We start from the raw sequence: 21,292 nt of genomic DNA, 5'->3' as shown, positions 1-21,292 counted from the left end.
GTAGCTTATTTAAACTGGCCAACCCCGCAGGATGGGCTGGATCATGATATATTTTATGCAATGTGCTTTCCATGACTGTGCAAACCACAAATGACTAAGAAGTTGGTGTTAACACGTCTTTTTATTTAATTTTCACACAGACACAATCACAGACAATGGATACTTGAACAGCACACATTAAACCAGGTGTCTCCCAGCCCAGTAGTTTCCAATCATGCGGAGCATGGCTGGTTTAACACGTCGGGTGCAAGTACTTGCTTCTAGCAGGTCCACAATGTTGTCATTAATGGTGCATACTATATTTCCCTCTGATCTCAGTTCACACATGAGGTGCTCTGCAACTCTGCGGATTTGTGTTCCAGTCCCATCTGTGGTGTATGAGCGTACAAACAGCCGGATGGCTGGGATGAATCGGTCAGTCTTGAGCCTTATCATCACATCGTCATAGTAGGTGTCGAAGAAATACTCAGACAATTCCTGCAAGCAGCTGTGTTGCACCTGACTGGGGTGGCCTGTTTGGCATCCGTAACATGTCTCTTGTAGAAACTCATTCAGCGCCAACATCAACAGGTGGAGAGTTGCGAGTTTGATGTCGATTACAGTTTCCTCCCACAGGTCTGATATGAGGGGGTCCTGCGAGCATGATGGTGAGGGTGGTGGAGTCTGGGGGGTCGGGATTAGCAGCCCTATTGATGGTGACTCTGACAGGTCCCACGACGGCGTGTCATGCTCTGTAAAATGAAAACCACAAGCTCTTAATTTGTCACATAGATACACACGCAACCCCACACACACCCCGCACATTAAACCTACCAGTTTATTGTTTAGTTGTCGGAAGGTCTTATGATTTTAGGTTTGCACAGGGTAGCAGGCAAACCAGTCTTCGGACAACTCGCCAGATCGTCAAAAACAAGGCGTTTTCTAATACTCTCGTACGCAGTGTTGAGTCTGTCCCTCTTGATCGCGTCGTCAATCTGGCTAAACAGACGCGACAAACCTCTCCAGTCGCACCACTGTATAAAAAACAAGTCCTTAAACCATCTTGTGCGCTCTTCGAGGTTTAGAGGGTAAGGATTTAACCTCCAGTTTTCAAGCCCTCTGGAAGCAATAAGACTATCCCTGTCATCACATACACTGAGAAAAATAAAGTCTTCAGGGTTGCGATTGAAACGATCAGCCTCAACCCTGTAAAGCTCAGGGCCTGATGCACTGTTCCACTGGGAAACATACAGCACCTCTGGGAAGCCCACATTGTGCCATTGTATTACTACTACTAAGGACATCAAAGCTCTCCTCAATAACAAGAAGAGGGCGTTCAGAGGGGGCGATAGAGAGGAGGCTAGAATAGTTCAGGTGTTACTGAAGGCCAAGATCAGCATGAGAGAGTTGTGGCATGAAGACAACCACTGGATTCAAGCCATCCAACAACAGAGGAGCTGGAGGCATTGAGGACAGAGCCAGATAGTTGAGTGTGTTTTCAACAAACAACAAAAAAGTTTTGATTTTATCTTCGTCTCTGTCTCAGTGTCTGTCTCTTTGTGCATTTAAACCCTTAGTTAGGAGTAAATGTGGATTTCCTGTGGCAAACATGAATGTCAGTTTCTCGGTTTATGAAGGTCACCTTTAACTATGACAGTGCTGAGATACGGACCTCCTGTGAAGTTGTCACCATACTAGTGATGAGCAAAGCGAGACTTCGTGAAACATTTGAAGTCTTTGTGCTTGTATTGATGATTCCAAACAATCTGAAACCATCTCCACAGTGGCACCTGCTGGACAATTTGGCTATTGTCACGTCCTGATCATATTCTGTGAAATGGTGACACAGACAAGTTCTGCACAACTTCAAACAAAACCACTTATTAAACCAGACCATCAATAACTGTGATCATCACATGTTTTGGAGAAATCCTAAACATAAAAGGCACCTTGTCTTCTATTGGATAGTAAAAGTGAGGAAAGTGCTGAAGGGGAGCAAATGACTTTTCCTATTGATGTTATTTAATTCTTTCCTGTTGATGGTCTTTTTATAACTAAATATGTTGTTAAAGTATTTTTTTAGAAGTTGGGTAATTAGTGGTACGTTAGAGTACTAAAGTCACATTAATGAAAGGAAAAAAAGTTGCTGAATAAGCTGCCGCTAAGACACTGTCAGTCTGGGTCCTTGTTACACAGTGTAATAATTAGGATCATGAACAGGATCAGATGTTGTGATGAGTGAATGAAGTCAGACTGTAGATTTTCCTTCTTCTACCTGTACTGACTGACCTTTGACCTCATGTGTTGATGACTCTTCACCTCTGTCTCCTCTCACAGGGAGAAGATGATCTGCAGGATCCTGCTGCTCATCATCCTCACCTCATGTGTCTTTTGTAATATAATATAATAATATATTTGTAATTTGTAATGTTCAAGTGTCAGTAAATGTGTCATAAATGTTTCCAGTGTTTTCTGCAGTTTCTTCTGTTTCATATTGTCTACATTGTTGTTGCTCCAGCTCAGCACACCAAGAGTTTACAGCTGTTTGTATTTTAGTTTTTGAGAGCGCTTCATCCATGTGATTTTCTCACATTAATCTTTACATTGATGTATTCATTAATACTCACTGTTCCTTTAAATAAAATAAATTAATGAAACTTTTTAAAGCGTGTCCAAAGCACACTCACATCAAATCTATGGATAAAAACATAAATTTCAGGGAAGACACAAATGATAACTGTTTGCCATTGCTGGACTGTGCTGTGCACACTGAAGAGAATGGAAACCTCAACACTGAAGTTTACCGGAAGCCCCCACACACGGACCAGTACCTCCTCTTTGACTCCCACCACCCTCTGGAACACAAACCTGCAGTAATCAGGACACTACATCACCGGGCAGAACAAAAAGAGGGAACACATACATGTAAAGGAAGCTCTTAAAACATGTGGTTATACTAATTGGGCTTTCATGAAGTCACCAAAGAGGCACAGAAAAGGAGATCAGGCATCACATGAAACTCAGAGTCAGGACAAACTCTGATTTTCTGCATATAAATAAAGATTTATTCACTTATGCAGTGTTTTATTTTATTTTGTTGTGTTTCTTGTGTTGTAGTGTACCTGCTATCATGCCAGTGCAATACTGAAAGATGTCACTAGATGGCACAGAGCTCTCAGGAGAAAAGTGAAAACCTTTCAGATGTTGCACAGAATCAATCCTGCAGTCCAGCTGCACACAAGCTTCAGTTTTCTGAAGCAGAAAGCTGCTGCAGATGCTGCAGTGAGCGAGTCTGATGAAGTAAAATATAACATTCATTCACACACTTCCAATCATAAACAACTATCAGTAAATAACATGTTCAGTGTTAAACTGTGACACACAATCGTGAAAGCAAGCCTGATAATAAGGACCGATGCACTTCAAGAAGCTAAAACACACCCTCTTCTCTTGGAGCTATTCCTCCTAGCAACCTTTGATTGTTCACTGTGACCTCAAAGTTTAGGGTGGGCACGTTCTACAGCATCCAGAGGATGGTCTGTGTATTTGAACCCACCTCTGGCGCTGGTGCCCTACCCTCAATTTTAAATGCATATAGACACTGAGTGTTTTCGGGAGGAGCTGTGCTGCTCTCTGGGAGGAAGCACCATGCCCTCCTGTGTTTTAAATGCACTTTAGAACAGCATGCAGCAACACTACATATGAGCGGGCGGAGGGAGGTTTGGGGTCTTCGCTCGCCCCCGTTCTGTTAACCGTCAGGGCTGGGGGGCTGGGAGGAGGTGCTGGCTGTCAGATTGGGGTCTGGCGAAAACACTGAAATCAGAGTAATAAAACGTACGAAGGGAACGATAACAAAGACAAAATTCTTCAGATCGTTTACTCTTGTTGTCCTGTGAACAGCATCGGTGTGGACACGGTTGCCTCGTGTATGAGAATATCATCAGATAAACCTGCGACATTTTAAAATATTTTGTTGTTCAAGAGCAACTGACGGACTGTGTTTGAGGTAACCTCACAGGTGTCACAGATGAAATATTTGTTAAGTGTTAATTTGCTGGTTTGTCAGTAGCGGCTCCTTTTAAGCAAGTCTACCACACATCTGTTTGACCGTCACCAGTTAATCTGGAACACTGGTGGGAGCTCACAGCGCGCGGGGAGCGGGTTTTGTCGGGGATGCCTACCATGGCACAACACCTGGTTTGGCAGCACCTAGCGAGGCTCCAAATGTTTTCAGTGTAAATTAACTCCAGACCGCTGGCAGGTGTCACACACAAAAGTCACTCTATGACATCACACATACTGCTCCGACTGCTAAGGTTACGCCATGTCGCAAGTTTTGTGAGGTGCTTTTGTGATATTTAATGGATCAGATTACATTTTTAATTTCCCCCTGATATCCGATCCAGTAATTTAGGTCAGGATCGGACCGATACCGAAATTATATATTGGATTGGTCAATTCCTAGTAGCAATTCTGACACATCGAGTGAGTGAAGACCTTGTAAACCTTTGTAGAGGAGATGAACTCTGGTAACTATGAGCAAACAAACATGTGTACAGTATATATTGCTTATTATGAAGGAATTTTGCAATGGAGGGCTGAATATGGATGTTTACTCACTCCCTTCCAACGTGTTTCCTACACCACATGATTCATATCATTATGTTGTCATCAAGGCCTCAAACTATACTGGACGATATCTGAAGGCCTACAAAAGTTTGGATGGTTCTCAGTATTTTGCGTCACGATGACAAACACGCTGCAGTCGGGGTCTTTGTCACTGCGCAGGTATTTATGTCATGAGAGGAGAAACTGACAGAATGAAAGTTGGAGTCTTTCTCCTTCTCGCTTTTTCTCCTCATATACTGTACAGACAATTTATAATATGTTTCATACCTGCAGCATAACACACCTGTATGCTATAAATACACCTGTAGTATAAATGTTCACAAAGACACTTTAAAAACATCTTGCTGTCTGTTTATTGCTCTGTTTTGTTTTTAACTCTCTGAACACAGTTTACAGTTTATCCACACATAAACAGATTCATTTTAGGGTTTTATATAAACAGTGCAACACAGTAAGGACAGACAGTCCTTTTTTAATTTATTTAGAAAGAGCAGTTAGAGAGCATTTAAACTGATAAATGTTTAAAATGTATTACACACATATATGCACAGGAGAAGTAAACACACACTGACAGAATCTGCAAGAAGTCAACAAGAAAAAATCCTGTTTTCATCTTGATTCTTTTGTCTTCACCTTCCCGTTTCTGTAACAATTCATGAGTGTGTTTTAACAAAAAAACAAATCTGAGTTTGTAAAACTGTTTCTGTTCAGTCAAGAAACACAGACTGGAGGTCATCTGTAAGTCAGACTGTTTTTATTTATTATGAACTGAAGAGAGACGTCTCCATAGCGTCCAGTTAGCCATAAGCTGCTCTTCTTGTATCAGCAGTACTAGAAGCTACATTTGGATCAACACAGACTAATAAATGTATCCAGAACCATCCAGATCAGTTGTTGTGAAAACTGGGCACACAGTGGTGATATTGCATTTCTCCAGGAACTTGTTGTGGTAAAATGTTACTTAATTTGCTTAACAAGAGAGAGAGAGAGAATCATACAGTTATGCAATGTAAGAAAGTAAAGAAGCCTAAACACAAAATATATAGAAGCCTGCAGCGCTCATCATCACAAAGTCTAACCAACAACGTCTAAAATGTCAAAATTTTCTGTTCCAAAGATTTCATCCATCAGTTTAAACATGATTAAAATGGGTATTGATGGGTCAGTCTAGCACACACCCCTTGCTGTAAGGAGACAATTCTACTACAACAGCTCTCAAGATATGAGCCTGTGAAGACTCCCCAAAGCTGGTGCCAAGAGTCCAGCGGTCCACCTGAACAAAAGGCTCTTATACTTAACCAGATACAGAGTAGGTGTCCTCCTATACCGTAAATCAGTAAGAGAAGGTACGACCTCTCTCATGACCCCAAGTTGTGTGTGCATGCCAGAACACTCTGGAAGGCACACAGAGTCTTTACAGACTACTAAGGATCAAACCTCTATCATTATGCAATTGATTATAAAACTCTAATTATATATGAGTAAATATTTCTAAGCATAAATGACAATCAATAATATAAACCTTACAGATATAATGCAACAAATTTAGTGGAGTGCCCACTCCGGGTCAGCGATGAGACCCTGCCCCAAGTAGAGGAGTTTAACTATCTCGGGGTCTTGTTCACGAGTGATGGGAGAAGGGAGCGGGAGATCGACAGACGGAGTGGTGCAGCGGCTGCAGCGATGCTGACGCTGTCATGGTGAAGAGAGAGCTGAGTGTAAAAGCAAAGCTCTCAATTTACCGGTCGATCTACAACCCTACCCTCACCTATGGTCACGAGCTGTGGACCAAAAGAACGAGATTGCAGATACAAGCGGCAGAAATGGGTTTCCTCCGAAGGGTGGGGGGAGCCCGGGGGCTGACCCAGTACATGCTGGAGCAATTATATCCCTCAGTTGGCCTGGGAACGCCTTGGTGTTCCCCGGATAAGCTGGAGGAGATGGCTAGGGAGACGGAGGTCTGGGCTGCTCTGCTTGGGCCGCTGCACCCGCGACCCGGCCCCGGATAAAGTGGAAGAAGATGGATGGATGCAACAAATTTAGTGATAGATGATAGTAATGCAACAGATTTTAAAATAAAGTTCCTCTTTCCTCAGGACCAGAAGTCCTGTGGGTATGTAAACCATGATGCATTAATAGAAACTGATATCTGCTCTTAAATTAGGCACCAAAGACAATAAGATGATAAAAGATATTTTTTTCAAGAGAATCAGTCTAATCCAACATCACTGGACTGAAAACCAAATTAATATATGTACGAGACAGTATACCTCATATACTAAGTAAGAAAAAGTATGAAACACCAATGTGAGAATATTTCTCTGCACAGTAAGTTCATTATTCTGAGTCAGCACAGAGGTGGATACTAGAGTCAGGCTTCACTCTAAACCCAGCATATACAGGTTCAGTGAAGGGGGTGTTGAAGGTGTGCAGGTGAATCAGTTTATCAGAGGAGACACTGTAGAAGGACACAGTTCCTGCAGAACAGTCCACATACACTGCTACTTTGTGAGAGAGAGCTGAGGAGAGACAAGGGATGGCTCTTAAATCAAATTTGTGACTTGCATAGTAACCCTTATCATCACTGCAGTTGAGACTCCAGGATTGATAATTCCTTCCAAACCTACTTTCATCAGCCTCTCCTTTCCGTCTGATTCCTTCATAAGCTACAGCAACATGAACATCTCCTCTCCACTCGACCTCCCAGTAACAGCGACCACTCAGACTGTTGGTACAGAGCAGCTGAGGCCAGTGATCAAACCTATGATCATGATCAGGATACAGCTGATCTTCTTCCACATGTGTCACCTCCTTGTTGTCATCAGACAGTTTGAGGTTTCTGTGTGCTGTGTTTGGATTCAGCATCAGATCACAGAAATCTAAAAGGAACCGTGACAAAAAATGTAGAACAGTACAAGATAGTGTGAATGCAGCTCATAAATCAAAAATACTTACATTTCCTTAGACCTGGTCTCATCCACTGGACTCCTTGAGGTTCCACACTGAAATGAGCACATTATCTTTTAGTATCCATACAAGGCCTTTATGTTCTCTGATTCATCTTTTCCAGAGAAATAACCTTGTGTTTTATTTTATGTCTTAATAAAGTCAAACAGATAATACGGTTCTAAGGTTTGATGTATCAAAGCACAATTAAAAAAAGAAATCATCTGGTCCGTACCAGGTTCTTAAATTACCTAAATACAACCTGACAGTGAAGTGTATTAGACATGTAAAAAAGGTAAAAATCATGTATAAAAATCTGTGTGCACACAGTGCACAGGAATTGAATGACTTAAGAGGAATCGTTTTAAGAAGAATTATAACTTTTCACATGACTGTATCAGCTCTGCATAAAATAACAAATATTTACTTCACTTTTATTTGGCACCAGGAAAGTCGAGATCCTGTTTCAAAGCTTACAGTAGTTCTGCATTTATTGGCATAAAGGCACACAGTAAGCTCCAGACTGAGAATAAGTCTGGGGAACCCAATCTGACCCAAAACATTGGCAAGGGGTGACAATGAATCTGGTACGGAGGGGGACAATGAAACAAAAGTGTTACAGTTATCTTCTCAACCAGGTGAACTAAAACTAAAACTTCTGTATAATGGCGCGGCGCCTTTGTTTGGCTCTGCCGCTGCCGGGTGCAGTTTGTCGCGCTCTACTACTGTTGTGTTATTTTTTTCTGCTCTACTGTTCTCACTCAGTTTTAATGATGTATTTGCTGCCCTGGTGTATGATCGCCTGGCTTTGCTATCCATCCGATCCTCTATGATGCCACACGATGTCTCGTCGTCCTCTGGCATTTTCCACCCTCCTCCATTAGCTGGATCCTCGTCAGGCGATTTCGGTGGTCCCTCTGGACCACGGAGAAGGACAGGGAGAAGAGGAGGTTTTCAGGTAAAGCTCAGGCTTTACTGGCGGCGTGGTTTGGCTTGCAAGCGACGTCGAGCGTGCGTTGTCTCCTGTGTTTAGAAAAGCTCCATGGAGGGGGGACTTGTTTTCCATGGCCTGGTTTGGATACGCTGGGCCCGACTCTTTGAGTCCATGCCACCTTAGGAGGGTTTATCCAGACTCTTCTGCAGGCTGGCTTTTTCTTCCCTCGGTGAGTGGATTCTACAAGTGTGACGGCTCGAACCCTGTGTATTTACATCCCTTAACTCGAGCCTCTGCAAATAATGAGGCTTCTAGCTCACTGAATGTGGCGCTTTTTAATGCTCGATCTCTCTCTAATAAGTCATCCTTGTTGAATGATTTTATATTATCTAAAAAACAGGATTTTTAATTCCTGACTGAGACCTGGCAGCGGGATGTAGACTACTCGTCACTTATTGAACTCTGCCCGGATGGCTATACTTTTATTACCCAGCCTCAGCTGTCTGGTCGGGGTGGTGGGCTTGCCGTGGCTTTCCAGGACCGTTTCTCCTGCCGCTCCGTGAAAATTGGGCATTTTTGTTCGTTTCAGCTGCAACTGCTTAAAATTGGTAACAAGGATCCTTTCTACTGTGCTGTGGTGTATCGTCCACCTGGAAATAACAGGTTATTTTTATCGGAGCTCAGTGACTTCTTATCCGCTACTATGAAGCTGTCTAGAGTGCTTATAGTTGGGGATGTTAACATACACATTGATGATGACTCCGACCTATTCGCCAGAGACTTTATGAACATTATGAATTCTTTTCATTTTGCTCAGCATGTGTCCGGTCCTACACACAGCAAAGCTCACACACTGGACCTTGTTTTTACTTTGGGTTTAAATATTGATTTTATTTGCTCTGAGGACATTTTTATTTCTGATCACTATGTTATTGTTTTTAACTTGTCTTTTAATGAGCCTTTGTCCCCTGTCAGACGCATGGTTAGCTCTCGTATCTTAAACTCCTCCACAGCGGAGGAATTTGTGGATGCTTTTAACTTATAGCTATCTCCTCAAAATGGTGTTGATTTCTCAACCAGTCTTTTTAATAATTATTTTAGATGAAATATGTTCAGTTAAGACGAGGAGTGTTTCTGCCTCCAAATCTCCTCCTTGGCTAAATGACAGTATTCGTTGTCTAAAACGTGATTGTTGTAAAGCAGAGCGCAGGTGGAGGAAAACTCATCTAAATGTTCACCTCCTTTATCTTAAGGACCTTTTAGCTTATTTTAATAATGCGATCAGAGATGCGAAGGCTGCCCATTTCTCACACTTGGTTACAAAGAGCAGAGACAATGCTAAGGTGCTATTCAACACCATTAGTGACATTGTTACTCCTGCTCTGCCTGCGGCCCCTATTTTTTCTAACAAGGACTGTGAAAAAATTCTCTCTTTTCTGCTTGCAAAAATTCATAACGTGAGAATAAATTTTTCACATTCAGCACCTGTTATTTTGATCTCTAACCCATCTCGGCCCATTATCTTGGATACTTTCTCTCCGGTTTCACTACCTGAGCTGGTAAAACTTGTGAATTCAGTGAAAGCATCCTCCTGTTTGTTTGACATTGTACCTGCATCATTATTCAAAAATGTCTCCCAGTCTATTGGCCCATGTGTGCTCACTTTAATCAACTCTTCACTGGCATCTGGTATAGTTCCGGTTTATTTTAAAAACGCTGCTATTGTCCCACTTTTAAAAAAACCTCAGCTAGACCCCTCTCTTTGGAGCAGCTACAGACCTACCTCTAACTTATCGTTAATTGCTAAGCTTCTAGAAAAGGTTGTGGCTAAGCAACTTATGGCAGCTCTAGATAAACATGGCATTTACGATAAGTTTCAGTCCGGTTTTCGTCGATTTCACTCCACAGAAACAGATCTTCTTAGGGTCTCTAGTGATATCTTGATGAATAATGATGCAGGAAAATGCTTTGTTCTACTTATGTTTGACCTCACATCAGTTTCGACGCAGTTCACCACCACATCCTCCTCGAAAGGCTTAAACATTGGGTTGGGGTATCGGGTACTGCCTTGGAGTGGTTCTCCTCATATCTCCATCACCGATCCTTTTCTGTGGCAGTCTCCGATTTTAGGTCATCCTCTACCTCCCTTACTTATGGTGTCCCTCAAGGTTCGGTTTTGGGGCCTTTATTGTTTTTAATTTATCTTCTCCCCCTCCAGCATATAATGGGCTCTTTTGAGGACATTTCTTATCACTGTTATGCTGATGATATTCAGTTGTACATTTCTTTTAAGCCCCAGGATTTATCTAAGCTTCAGCGTCTGAACGATTGCTTAGATTTTATCAAATGTTGGATGGCTGCAAATTTTCTCCAACTCAATGAGGGGAAAACCGAAGTCCTCATATGCGCCCCTGATAGGTTTCTATTGCAGATAGTGAAAGCCCTTGGTCCTCTCTCACTCTATGTTAAATCCTCTATCAGGAATTTAGGTGTCACCTTTGACTCGAGTCTCACATTGGATGGGCATGTGAAATCTCTGGTTCGGTCTTGTTTTTATCATTTAAGAAATGTGGCTAAGCTAAGCCCGATTTTATCTCGCTCTGAACTTGAGATTGCTATACATGCTTTTATTTCGTCACGCTTGGATTATTGTAATTAGCTGTTTATGTGTCTAAGCAAAGGTTCTCTGGATTGTCTGCAGGTTGTGCAAAACGCTGCAGACTTTTGACAAAATCCTCCAAGTACTCACATGTGACACCGTTGTTATCTCAGTTACACTGGCTTCCTGTTAAATTTAGAGTAAATTTTAAGATCCTGGTCTTGACCTACAGAGCTGTGCACGGACTGGCACCAGCCTACATCTTTGATCTGCTACAGCCCTATGTCCCTAGCAGGTCTTTGAGGTCACCTGATCAGGGCTTACTTGCTATAAAAAAATACTAAGAGGAGGACTAAGGGTGATAGAGCTTTTGCCACTGTGGCCCCGAGAAGGTGAAACTCTCTCCCCCAAGCATTAAGAACTGTGGACTCAGTAGCTGTTTTTAAAAAATAACTCAGAACTCACCTTTTTAAAACTGCTTTTGGTTAATTTTATGCCTGTTTTATTTTCTCTTTTTAAATCTTTTTATGACTTGTAATCTTATGTGCAGCACTTTGTGATTCTGTCTTGAAAGGTGCTATATAAATAAAAATTTATTTAATTTATTTATTTATCCTGCTCTGTGTGCCATGCACAGTTAAAAGCCCACAGATGGGCTTTTGGCTGCGATTGGTTCTGAGTCATTCATCTTTTCTGAAATCTTTTTCTGTCTTGATTTAAAGGCCACAGCTGACGTAAGAAAGTGTGTTTTCATAGATCAAGAGAAAGCAAACTTTCCCGCCAGTTGTAATGGGAGCCACAATTCCACTTGTAGTGTAAAGACGTGGTGGGTCTTACTACATCTGTTTTATTTCGTAGCATATGTAGCTCCGAGACATACTTTTAACCTGATGTTACTAGAAGTTTTACAGTTGATGATTTCAACATAACCTCATTCTTACTCATTATATTGCTAAATGTAAATAGACTGGTTTATATTGACTTTTGGGCAACTATAGAATATGTTTGTTTATTGTTCGCAAATATATTGTTTAATCTTTTAAGATATAAAGAGATTATAATGGTAATAATAAGCAGGTGATTCGCAGTGCTAATATTACTGCACAGAGATATTGTTGAAGCTGGACAGCAGCAGGATTTAGTTACAGATTTATTGGTAATAAGGAGACTGATATAAGATCATTATTTTGTAGATCTATACTTGTGGAAAAAACAATACGACCAAGTGGGTTTAACATGTGAACCTGATTGAATATGATGTTTTTTGTCACAAGAGGAATGACTGAAGGAAAGAGGAACATGTGTATAAATGAACAGAAAACAATGGTATAAAATTCTGTGTATTAGAGAGACAAGGAAGAGCCTGCAAAACTTATGTCTCCAGTCTCTACTTTTCTGTATAAAATAGACCCCATAGAAGGCCTATAAAACTATGGTCATGTGATGTTGGTGTTGTGTGCTACACTTTAAAGCAGTGTAGTAAAACAACTGAACTTCATAAGATCGACACAGTTTCAAACATTAGTATCAAGGGTCCCATCCCAAGCTATTTGTTACATTCTCCCTCAAGCTGTGTATTCCTTTAACCCACAACTTTAATTTGTATTTTGTTAAGCTCAGCAATAAAGCTTCCTTTTAATCACCTTGTTTCCCATGTCCTGCATTTTGGGTCTAGCTAATCTTGCCACACAGCCAACCTTTACACACAATGAGAGAGGCAACGCTCGTGGGCAATGATGATGAATCCTGATGGGGTGTGATTGGGGTAAATACCTCAATCTTTTATTGAAATGCACAATCTCAATTGTCAACCTTAATGAGGTTGCAAGGTCATGCAGTCATAAGGTTGTGGGTGCCTATTTCATTTGATTTTAAACACTTTTTGAGGCCTAATTCATCATGATCCCAGCCTTGTTTATTTGTTTTTGGTCAATTATTCTCTCAAATCTTGGCAGTCTGGAAACAAAGAAAATAATCGATCTGATACAGAGCAAAAACTAAATTTGAAAAAAGTCAGTTTTGCCTCTCTCTTGAATTAAAGGTTAAGGTAAACTTAGAGTTAAGGTTATCACTTACTTTACTTTTTTGTCCATAATTTGATAGATATATTGTAGATAGGCAGGAAAGTGGTGAGAGAAAGAGGAAAAGACATGCAGCAAAAGGCTGCTTAAACCCAGGCCTACTGCTCTCTGGCCATGCGGCATATGGTCGCCTGTTCACCCACTGAGCTAAAGCATATCAACAAGATGACCACTTATTGTGAATGATATCACAGTATGCAACTGCTTGGCAAAGACTGTGACAGCTGGGTTATGCTTGAGCACCCCCTTTGACCAGCAAGACAAGAAAATGTTAAAGATGATTGATTTTGTGATTTTGACTCACAGGTGAGCTTTTAACTGTGATTGGTTCTGAGTCATTCACCCACACAGTTGCCCATTTGACTGGAATTACAGACTATATTACGGGCCATCAGGTCAGTGGTTACAATAAACCCTTAAATGACTTCAAGTAAATATCTGCTCCTCCTTACAAAATGTTGGAGAAAAAAATATATTTTCAGCTTTATTTCCTGTTTTCCTACCAGAGTATTTCCAGTTTCACATGTGGATCCTGCTGTTGAGCAGACAAAAGCTTCATTCCTGAGTCTCCTGGATGATTATAGCTCAAGTCCAGCTCTTTCAAATAGGAGGGATTGGAGCGCAGAGCTGTGGCCAGAGAGGTGAAGCCTATTCCTGTGATCTGACAGCCTGACAGCCTTCAAACACATTCAACATGTCATATCATTGTAATGAACTGCTCTGAATTTGATAATGTAAATGCAGTCGAACTAACAGATTCTGATTTCAGTTAAAGTTGTTAAAAAGACAAACAAACTGGCTTTTCTTCACTCAGTTTTAAAAAAAGAACAAAACACATTGACTTTCTGTCTTTTTTCCTATGATGGACAATCATAAATAAAGTCATATTTTATCTGATTTATGAAGTGTGTTTCATTTCTACTCTACTGTTCTCTTTCAGAGCTTACACCAGAACAGAAAAAAACATATTAACATCTATAAAATAATGACAGTTGTCATGAAATATCCAAATCTCCTGTATCAAAGAGTCAACTAACCTGAGAGTTTCCAGCATACAGTGTGGACTCCCAAGTCCAACACAAAGCAACCTCACTGAGTCCTGAAGGTTGTTGTTACTCATGTCCAGCTCTCTCAGTCTGGACGACTGAGAACTTAGAATTGAGGAAAGAGCTTCACAGCTTCTCTCTGTGAGGTTACAGCCGCCCAACCTAGAAACATATCAGTATATCAGTGAACTTTGCAACCTTTTCAAATAAACACTTTAACCCTCTCAGGCTCAAATTAAGTTTTTGTTGCTAATGCACAAAAGAATACCTGCAGTGGTACTTCTGAGTAAAAAAAAACTTTTATACATATAAAATATGTATGTGGGGTAATCAGGTTGTTAGCTTTTAACTGTTGCAAATCTGCAATGCCTGCCTTGAGAGGGTTAAAGCAATCTCTTGCCAGGATTAAACTGGATACTTACTGGGCTTTCTTACAGGCTTTGACCACTGGCAGCAGCTGCAGAAGAGCGTCTTCTGAAGCTGAATATTTTCTCAAGTCAAACTCATCCACACCTGTTTCTGATGACAGTAGGATGAAGACCAGAGCTGACCACTGAGCAGGAGAGAGATGTCCTGAACTCAGTTGATGCTGGACCTCCTTCACTAGAGAGTCATCATTCAATTCATTCAGACAGTGGAACATATTGATGCTTTTCTCTGGAGAGAGAGTGCCATTCATTTTTTCTTTAATGTACTTGACTGCTTCCCGATTTATCTGTGAGATGATTCCTGTTTGTGTGAGCAGGCCTTGTAGGAGATCCTGATTGGATGGCATCGAAAGACCAAGGAGGAAGCGAAGAAACAAGTCCAGATGTCCATTTGGACTTTTTAAGGCCTTGTCCACAGCACTCTGGTAGAAATATCTTACTGAAGATTCTACAGTCTGCACTGAGGCTGTTTCTTCTTCTTTCAGCAGGTTGATACCAGAGTTGGTGAATGTCAGATGGACATGAAGAGCTGCCAGAAACTCCTGAACACTCAGATGGACAAAACAGTAAACCTTCTCTTGGTACAGCCCTCTCTCTTCTTTAAAGATCTGTGTGAACACTCCTGAGTACTCTGAGGCTTCTCTGACATTAATGCCACACTCTGTCAGGTCTGATTCATAGAAGATCAGGTTTCCCTTCTGCAGCTGCTGAAAAGCCAGTTTCCCCAGTGCTTCAATCATCTTCCTGCTTTCTGGACTCCAGAGAGGATCTGTCTCAGCTCGTCCATCATACTTAATGTTCTTCACTTTGGTCTGAACCACCAGGAAGTGAATGTACATCTCAGTCAGTGTCTTGGGCAGCTTTCCTCCATCCTGTTTGGTTTTTAACACACTCTCTAGAACTGTAGCAGTGATCCAGCAGAAGATTGGGATGTGGCACATGATGTGGAGGCTTCGTGATGTCTTGATGTGAGAGATTATGGTGTTGGCCTCGTCCTTGTCTTTGAGTCTCTTCCTGAAGTACTCTTCCTTCTGTGGGTCAGTGAACCCTCTGACCTCTGTAACCATGTCTATATACTCAGCAGGGATCTGATTGGTTGCTGCAGGTCGTGTGGTTATCCAGATGTGAGCAGAAGGAAGCAACTGTCCACTGATGAGGTTTGTCAGCAGCACATCCACTGATGTGGACTCTGTAACATCAGTGAGGATCTCAGTGATGTGGAAGTTCAGAGGAAGTCGACACTCATCCAGACCATCAAAGATGAACACAACTTTGAACTTTTTAAAGTTACAGATTCCTGCTTCTTTGATTTCAGTGAAGAAGTGATGAATAAGTCCCACTAAGCTGAACTTTTTATCCTTCAGTAAATTCAGCTCTCTGAATGGGAATGGAAAAATGAACTGGATGTCCTGGTTGGTCTTGTCTTCAGCCCAGTCCAAAGTGAACTTTTCTGTCAGGAATGTTTTCCCGATGCCAGCCACTCCTTTGGTCAGAACTGTTCTGATTGGTTTATCTCTTCCAGTCGAAGCTTTAAAGATGTCTTCACACCTGATTGTTGTTTCTGGTCTGTTTGGTTTCCAGGAAAACATTTCAATCTGTCTGACCTCATGTTCAGTGTTGACCTCTCCAGTTCCTCCCTCTGTGATGCAGAGCTCTGTGTAGATCTCATTTAGAGTGATTCTGGTTCCTGGTTTAGCAATCCCCTCAAAGACACACTGGAACTTCTTCTTCAGGTTACATTTAAATGTATTCTCACAAAGTGGATCAGGACTTTCTACAGGAAAGCACCAGAAACATGAGTGTTATGATTATAGAAAATGTGACAATTTCACTCCTGTAAAGACTGAATTTATGAAGAGAAATGCTCTCACTGCTCTGCAGACAGTCAGCCAGCTCCTCCTGTTTCATTATTCTCAGGAAGTTAACTGCGAGTTTCAGAAATGCCTCTCTGCTGCTCCTTCTCTGCTTCTCTTCCTCACTGTCCAACACCTCCTCTTCATCCCTCTGACACTCTGAATAATCTTGATTCAGATTATTCTGCAGCTTCTTTAGCTCGTTTTTCACAAACATCATAATGTTTTCCTCCAGCATCTGGAAAATAAATGACACAATCTGAATTCACGAAAATCAGATCTTCATAGTAAAAATAATTTTTCACAAATTTTTTTTGTGTGTGTTTTCAATTTAACAAAGGAAACAATAAAATAATAACATAAATTAAATAATTCTAAGTACTCAGCTATTTCCCCATCTTACATCTTATGTGCCCTGTAGTTTCCTGCAAATTCCACGTAAGTACAGGGTACTTGCACATTATTTTCAGGTAGTGTTATAAAGTTATGCTGAAGCTTTGCTTTGAAAAGGGTTTTATTAATAATAAAGAGGTTGGTTTACATGTACAAACCTTAAATATTGAGTCCAGATCAGTTTGATGCTGCTGATTATGATGAAGACTCTCCTGATCAGCTCTGTGGAGACATCATGAAGAAATTTGAACCATTTTGCACATAAATACAAGCCAAAGATTTCTTCTTCTGCTGTTTGATGATCATCCTGATTAAAACAAGCACAACTGTGCTGTAACAAACCTATTATGTTAATTTATAGACTTATTTAACTCCACTAGTCCAAAACTAACAGGTCAGTGATGGTTCTGTACCAGTGTTCTTGTAATGACCATATTATGGATATTTCCTGCACATTGCATCATCACATTAGAATTCAGATTCGTGTTTGTCACAGCGAGTGAGATGAGCCGTGTGGAAAATAAAGGAGGATCCAAACGCAGGCACTTGTACAGGTGTGAGGGTGGTTTAAAGGAAATGGACAAACGGCGAACAGAGCAAAGACTAAACTAAACTGGGAACAAACTGACTAAGGAACACGAACCTGGACATGAATGAGAGTGGGCGGAAACAGATGACGGTAGACTGCAGGGAAACACACAGATGAAGCAGGGTGGAAACACAGACGGACCAGCAACTACAATGACAGAGGACACGACTTAAATACACACAGAGAAACACAGGGGAATTACACACAGGTGGTGGACACAGCTGGGAATAATCAACAAGACGAGACAGAGGGAAAACTGAACACACTCACATGAGACGCAAACCTTCACAATAAAACAGGAAATGAGAACACTACACCAAGACGCAGACCTGACACTGAGAGACAGACAGAGAATGACACATGGAACCTGAACTAAACTAAACGTGAGATACAACGGAGAACAAATCCTTAACATGAATAAACAGAAACATCGAATTCTAATAATAATCATCATTACAATAATAATACTCATAGCGCCCAAAACCACGACAATTATTCAAAAATAAACTAACAATCAAAACTCAAAATACTGGGTCAAAACTGACCCAGAACCGTAACAGTGTTGTTGTGTTGAAGTGTTTCATTTTAAATTTGACTGTTTTTAAAAAATACAATCAGCAAGGAAGAGCATCTTACAGCAGCAGCTTAAGTTTTTTTCTGAGTATAAAAACTTATAATACACATAAAAAATCATATGATGACACTTTGAATCAGCCTACACTCGGCTACATCTGTGGTGTTCAGTGTCCCGATGCTGAACTACAAATTGATCATCTTACTACATTATAATCCATTTTGTCTTGTTATTTCATGCAGGTCATATAAAAAAGGAACCACTCGTGAAAAATTTAATGTCAATATTAAAATTAAAAAACTGGTCCTTATTAGTTTTGTTAATGATTGTCATGGTGATGGGATGGTGTGTCACTATGAATTATGAGAATCATTTAATATTTAGAGAAATCCAGCAGCATCATATCGTGGCATCCAGCACCACACAGACAGCTGCAGATCATTTCACCTTCCTACGCAAAACTGGCAACCGCATCATACTGAAACTCTTATTTACCAAATAAAAGAGTCAAACTAACTGCTGACACATTCCTGCTGATTACCACATAAATTATAATCAGTGTGATGCCCAGTGCAGGGAATGCAGGGCTGTTATGATAGATTTATTTTTCTTTTAAATTAGCAGCCTCACTTATGGAGCTCTTTAATCTCAGGACTGAGGCCAGATGCACTACATAGCTTAAAGGTAGGTGTGAACTTTCTTACTCCTCAGCAGCAGCCGGTTTTTGTCCTTTAAAGTGGAAGATAAAATCCATTGACCGATCACTCTTCAAAGACACACAGCTGGGTCCAGGTTCAGATTTAGGGGCATCTGGTGTCTCAGTGATCCTGGTGAACAGAGGAAAAGACCATCAGACAGAGAAATTACATTTTTAGCCTTCAGACACAAAAAGTACTGGATACACTTGTCAGCTAGTCACAGTGATAATATTACAGTAAGGCTAAAAAGTTTGATGCTCTTCACAATGTTGTCTTTAGTCTGTTTGTTTATCCAGCTGTCTTTTCTTCTTTTTGTGAACAAAGCTAAAAAAAAATAAATAATAAATGACTAAACCAAACCTTCTTACTGTTTACTCATGGAGTTAAGATACGTTTAATATTTTGTTAACTCTTACCTCTCATCAGGAGTCAGTTTCCTGCTTTTAAAGTCAGGATGGTCTTTCTCTGGAGAGCTTCTCTTCCTCATTGTTACAGAGCTGAGTACAGAGCTGGGTCTGGTCTCAGGAGAGTCTGGTCTGAGGAGTGAGGAAAAGAATAAGGCAGGGTTATATATCTACACTTTTTTAATCTCCAGGTGGAACAAAAACTTTGCAGGGTTAAATTGAATTAACAAAACAGAGAGCAGGTTTGTTGTAGAGAGTTACTGCATGTTGTATGAAATCATTTCTGTTTTTGTTCTTTTAGCAGTGAAGATAATGTGAGGTTTTGAGTGTGATACCTTTCCATGTTGGTAAAAACCTGCAGTCACCTGATGGAAGAGAAAAGTGAGAATAAAACAGATTATAATTTGGCTTTATTTCTGTTTGTTGAGATATTTGATAGCTACAAGGTGGTGACCTGTTTATACATAATTATATTTTATATTATATTACTTTATAATTAAGGTTTCATTGTTTGTCAAAAAAATCTGAAAAAATCTATTTGACCATCAAAGAGTCAACAAACAATCATTGTGATGATTACACTTTTCAAACAAAAGATTAAATGGAACAAAAATACAAAAAAACATATAATATAAATCAGATCAAAGATTAATTTATTCATCATCTTCCTGAACACTGTCTGTCTGCAGCTTTTTGCTGTCTGCACTGGGATAAGTTTTGATTATGTTCTTTCTCTATTAAGGTCTTGTCATACTTCCCTTCATCACTTTATGCTTCAGGAGTTTGAGTCAATATTTAAGTAAAAGTATTTTCCTGGCACATAACACACATTCTAGAAAGCATCCTCTACTTCAGCTATTTTTCACTTGTATAACTTCCCCGCCAGACTGTGTGTAACCACTGCAGGATTTAAAGACACATCTTAAAATAATGTATTAAAAAGAATTTTATAAACAACAAAAAATGAAAGAAACAAAGAAAAGAAACAAAATGAAAATAATTCAAAGCTCACCAAGTGTCCACAATCATTGTGTTTTATTCTGTAGCTCACTTCCTTGTTTATTTCTTAGATGTTAATGATTTGAATACAGGTGCTCACTGTACCCGGATGACACGCCCACACTGTCCGACTAGTTAAACAAGTTTATAATGTCACTGCTTTGTTTTGATGTTTTGCTGAATTTCCTGCCCCTGGCTACTGAATTTCATCTATCAAGTGAAAGTTTTAAACAGCAAAACATAAATTATCCACTTACTGAAGAGTGTTTAACTTTTTTAATTGAATATTAATTTTCTTAAGAACTGTAGGACTCTGTGTCCCGACAAAGTTTTGAATTACACATTTCACTACCCAGAATCAGTGACGCATCAGAATCAGTGAGCTGTCGGCTTTCAGCCCTGACGGCGTGTCCATTTACGGCCGTCGGGTGAGAAAACCGAGAAAGAGAAAGCTGATTCTGATGCGTCGGGTCCGCGCTCTGTGTTTACGTCTTTGTGTGGAATCCGTTTACCTGCTCTCACCTGCTATCACTTTATTCAGGCTACTCACCTCTCTCTATCCACCTGCACTTTCAAACGTACACGCGAAGGACTACAGGAATATCTGGACCACGGCCAATCAGAGAGGTCCTGCTCCTGACTGTCTCAGATTGGTTTAGACCACAATATGGGCATAATGTGTATTTGTTGTTGATCACACGGATACTTTCAGAGTTGCGGAGACCTGCGAGGATTTTTTTTTTTGTGGCACCATTGAAAAATTTAGTTGCATTTGCGACCCAATTGGTTGCAGTCTAGAGCCCTGCTACCAGAAATGACCCAACCAACCGAATCAAATATGATAAACTACACAGAGAGCTCATCAACCAGAGGCATTAACAGTTATGTCAGCCATGATGAGCTTAAATAACAAATGTCTGAAAATAAAACAGAACAAAAAACAGAACAAAACAAATTAATGGTTCATGTCTCACCTTTAGTCCTTCCAACAGAGTCTGTTCTGCCTGCAGTGGGAAACCTTCAGTCTCCTTGGTCCAGAAAAGAGGTTCTCAAACATTTTGTGGTCACGAGCCCCCTTTCAGAGGACAACATTATCCCATATAATCAACCTCAGCTTCACACAATGATGTGTACTAACAG

At 40.5% G+C, this 21,292-nt stretch overlaps 2 protein-coding genes across 4 annotated transcripts in view; both read right to left on the bottom strand.

Moving 5' to 3' along the window:
• The window catches only part of LOC146522737 (protein NLRC3-like), a 77,692-nt gene that overhangs the window by 55,037 nt on the left and 1,363 nt on the right, over window positions 1–21,292 (bottom strand). Inside the window, exon 1 of one of the 2 annotated variants that reach the window (XM_085153479.1) lies at window positions 21,127–21,202. The exons of the other annotated variant lie outside the window; for it this stretch is intronic. The gene's annotated coding sequence lies outside the window, so the exon portion shown is untranslated. Of the gene's footprint in view, window positions 1–21,126; window positions 21,203–21,292 lie in introns of those variants that run through there. 2 annotated transcript variants of the gene reach the window in all.
• On the bottom strand, window positions 4,198–21,230 carry LOC146522738 (protein NLRC3-like). Of its 2 annotated transcripts, XM_085153486.1 has the most exons (11): window positions 21,127–21,230; window positions 19,489–19,518; window positions 19,166–19,285; window positions 18,756–18,878; window positions 17,047–17,110; window positions 16,514–16,733; window positions 14,637–16,416; window positions 14,206–14,376; window positions 13,672–13,845; window positions 7,564–7,610; window positions 4,198–7,487 (listed from the first exon to the last, which is right to left on the bottom strand). In XM_085153486.1, the coding sequence occupies exons 2-11, from the start codon at window positions 19,494–19,496 to the stop codon at window positions 6,946–6,948; spliced, it is 3,249 nt and encodes a 1,082-aa protein (XP_085009612.1). In that variant the 5' UTR covers window positions 19,497–19,518; window positions 21,127–21,230; the 3' UTR covers window positions 4,198–6,945. The 2 variants fall into 2 exon arrangements, with proteins under 2 accessions (XP_085009612.1, XP_085009613.1); XM_085153487.1 differs by lacking the exon at window positions 19,489–19,518 and having other exon boundaries at window positions 21,127–21,227.

This window comes from Neolamprologus multifasciatus, chromosome 3 (genome assembly GCF_963576455.1).
Source record: "Neolamprologus multifasciatus chromosome 3, fNeoMul1.2, whole genome shotgun sequence".
In the NCBI taxonomy this organism is placed as follows: domain Eukaryota; kingdom Metazoa; phylum Chordata; class Actinopteri; order Cichliformes; family Cichlidae; genus Neolamprologus; species Neolamprologus multifasciatus.
The sequence above is the reverse complement of the archived record's forward strand: the minus strand, read 5'-3'. Positions and strand labels throughout refer to the sequence as shown.

Bases quoted from the DNA above. Each gene is read 5' to 3' on its own strand.
- LOC146522738 (XM_085153486.1), bottom strand. The intron at 17,111-18,755 runs GTAAGAAAGTTC...ATGTCTCCACAG, and splicing joins AAACCGGCTGCTGCTGAGGA to AGCTGATCAGGAGAGTCTTC. The intron at 7,611-13,671 runs GTAGGAAAACAG...TGCTCATTTCAG, and splicing joins GTGAAACTGGAAATACTCTG to TGTGGAACCTCAAGGAGTCC.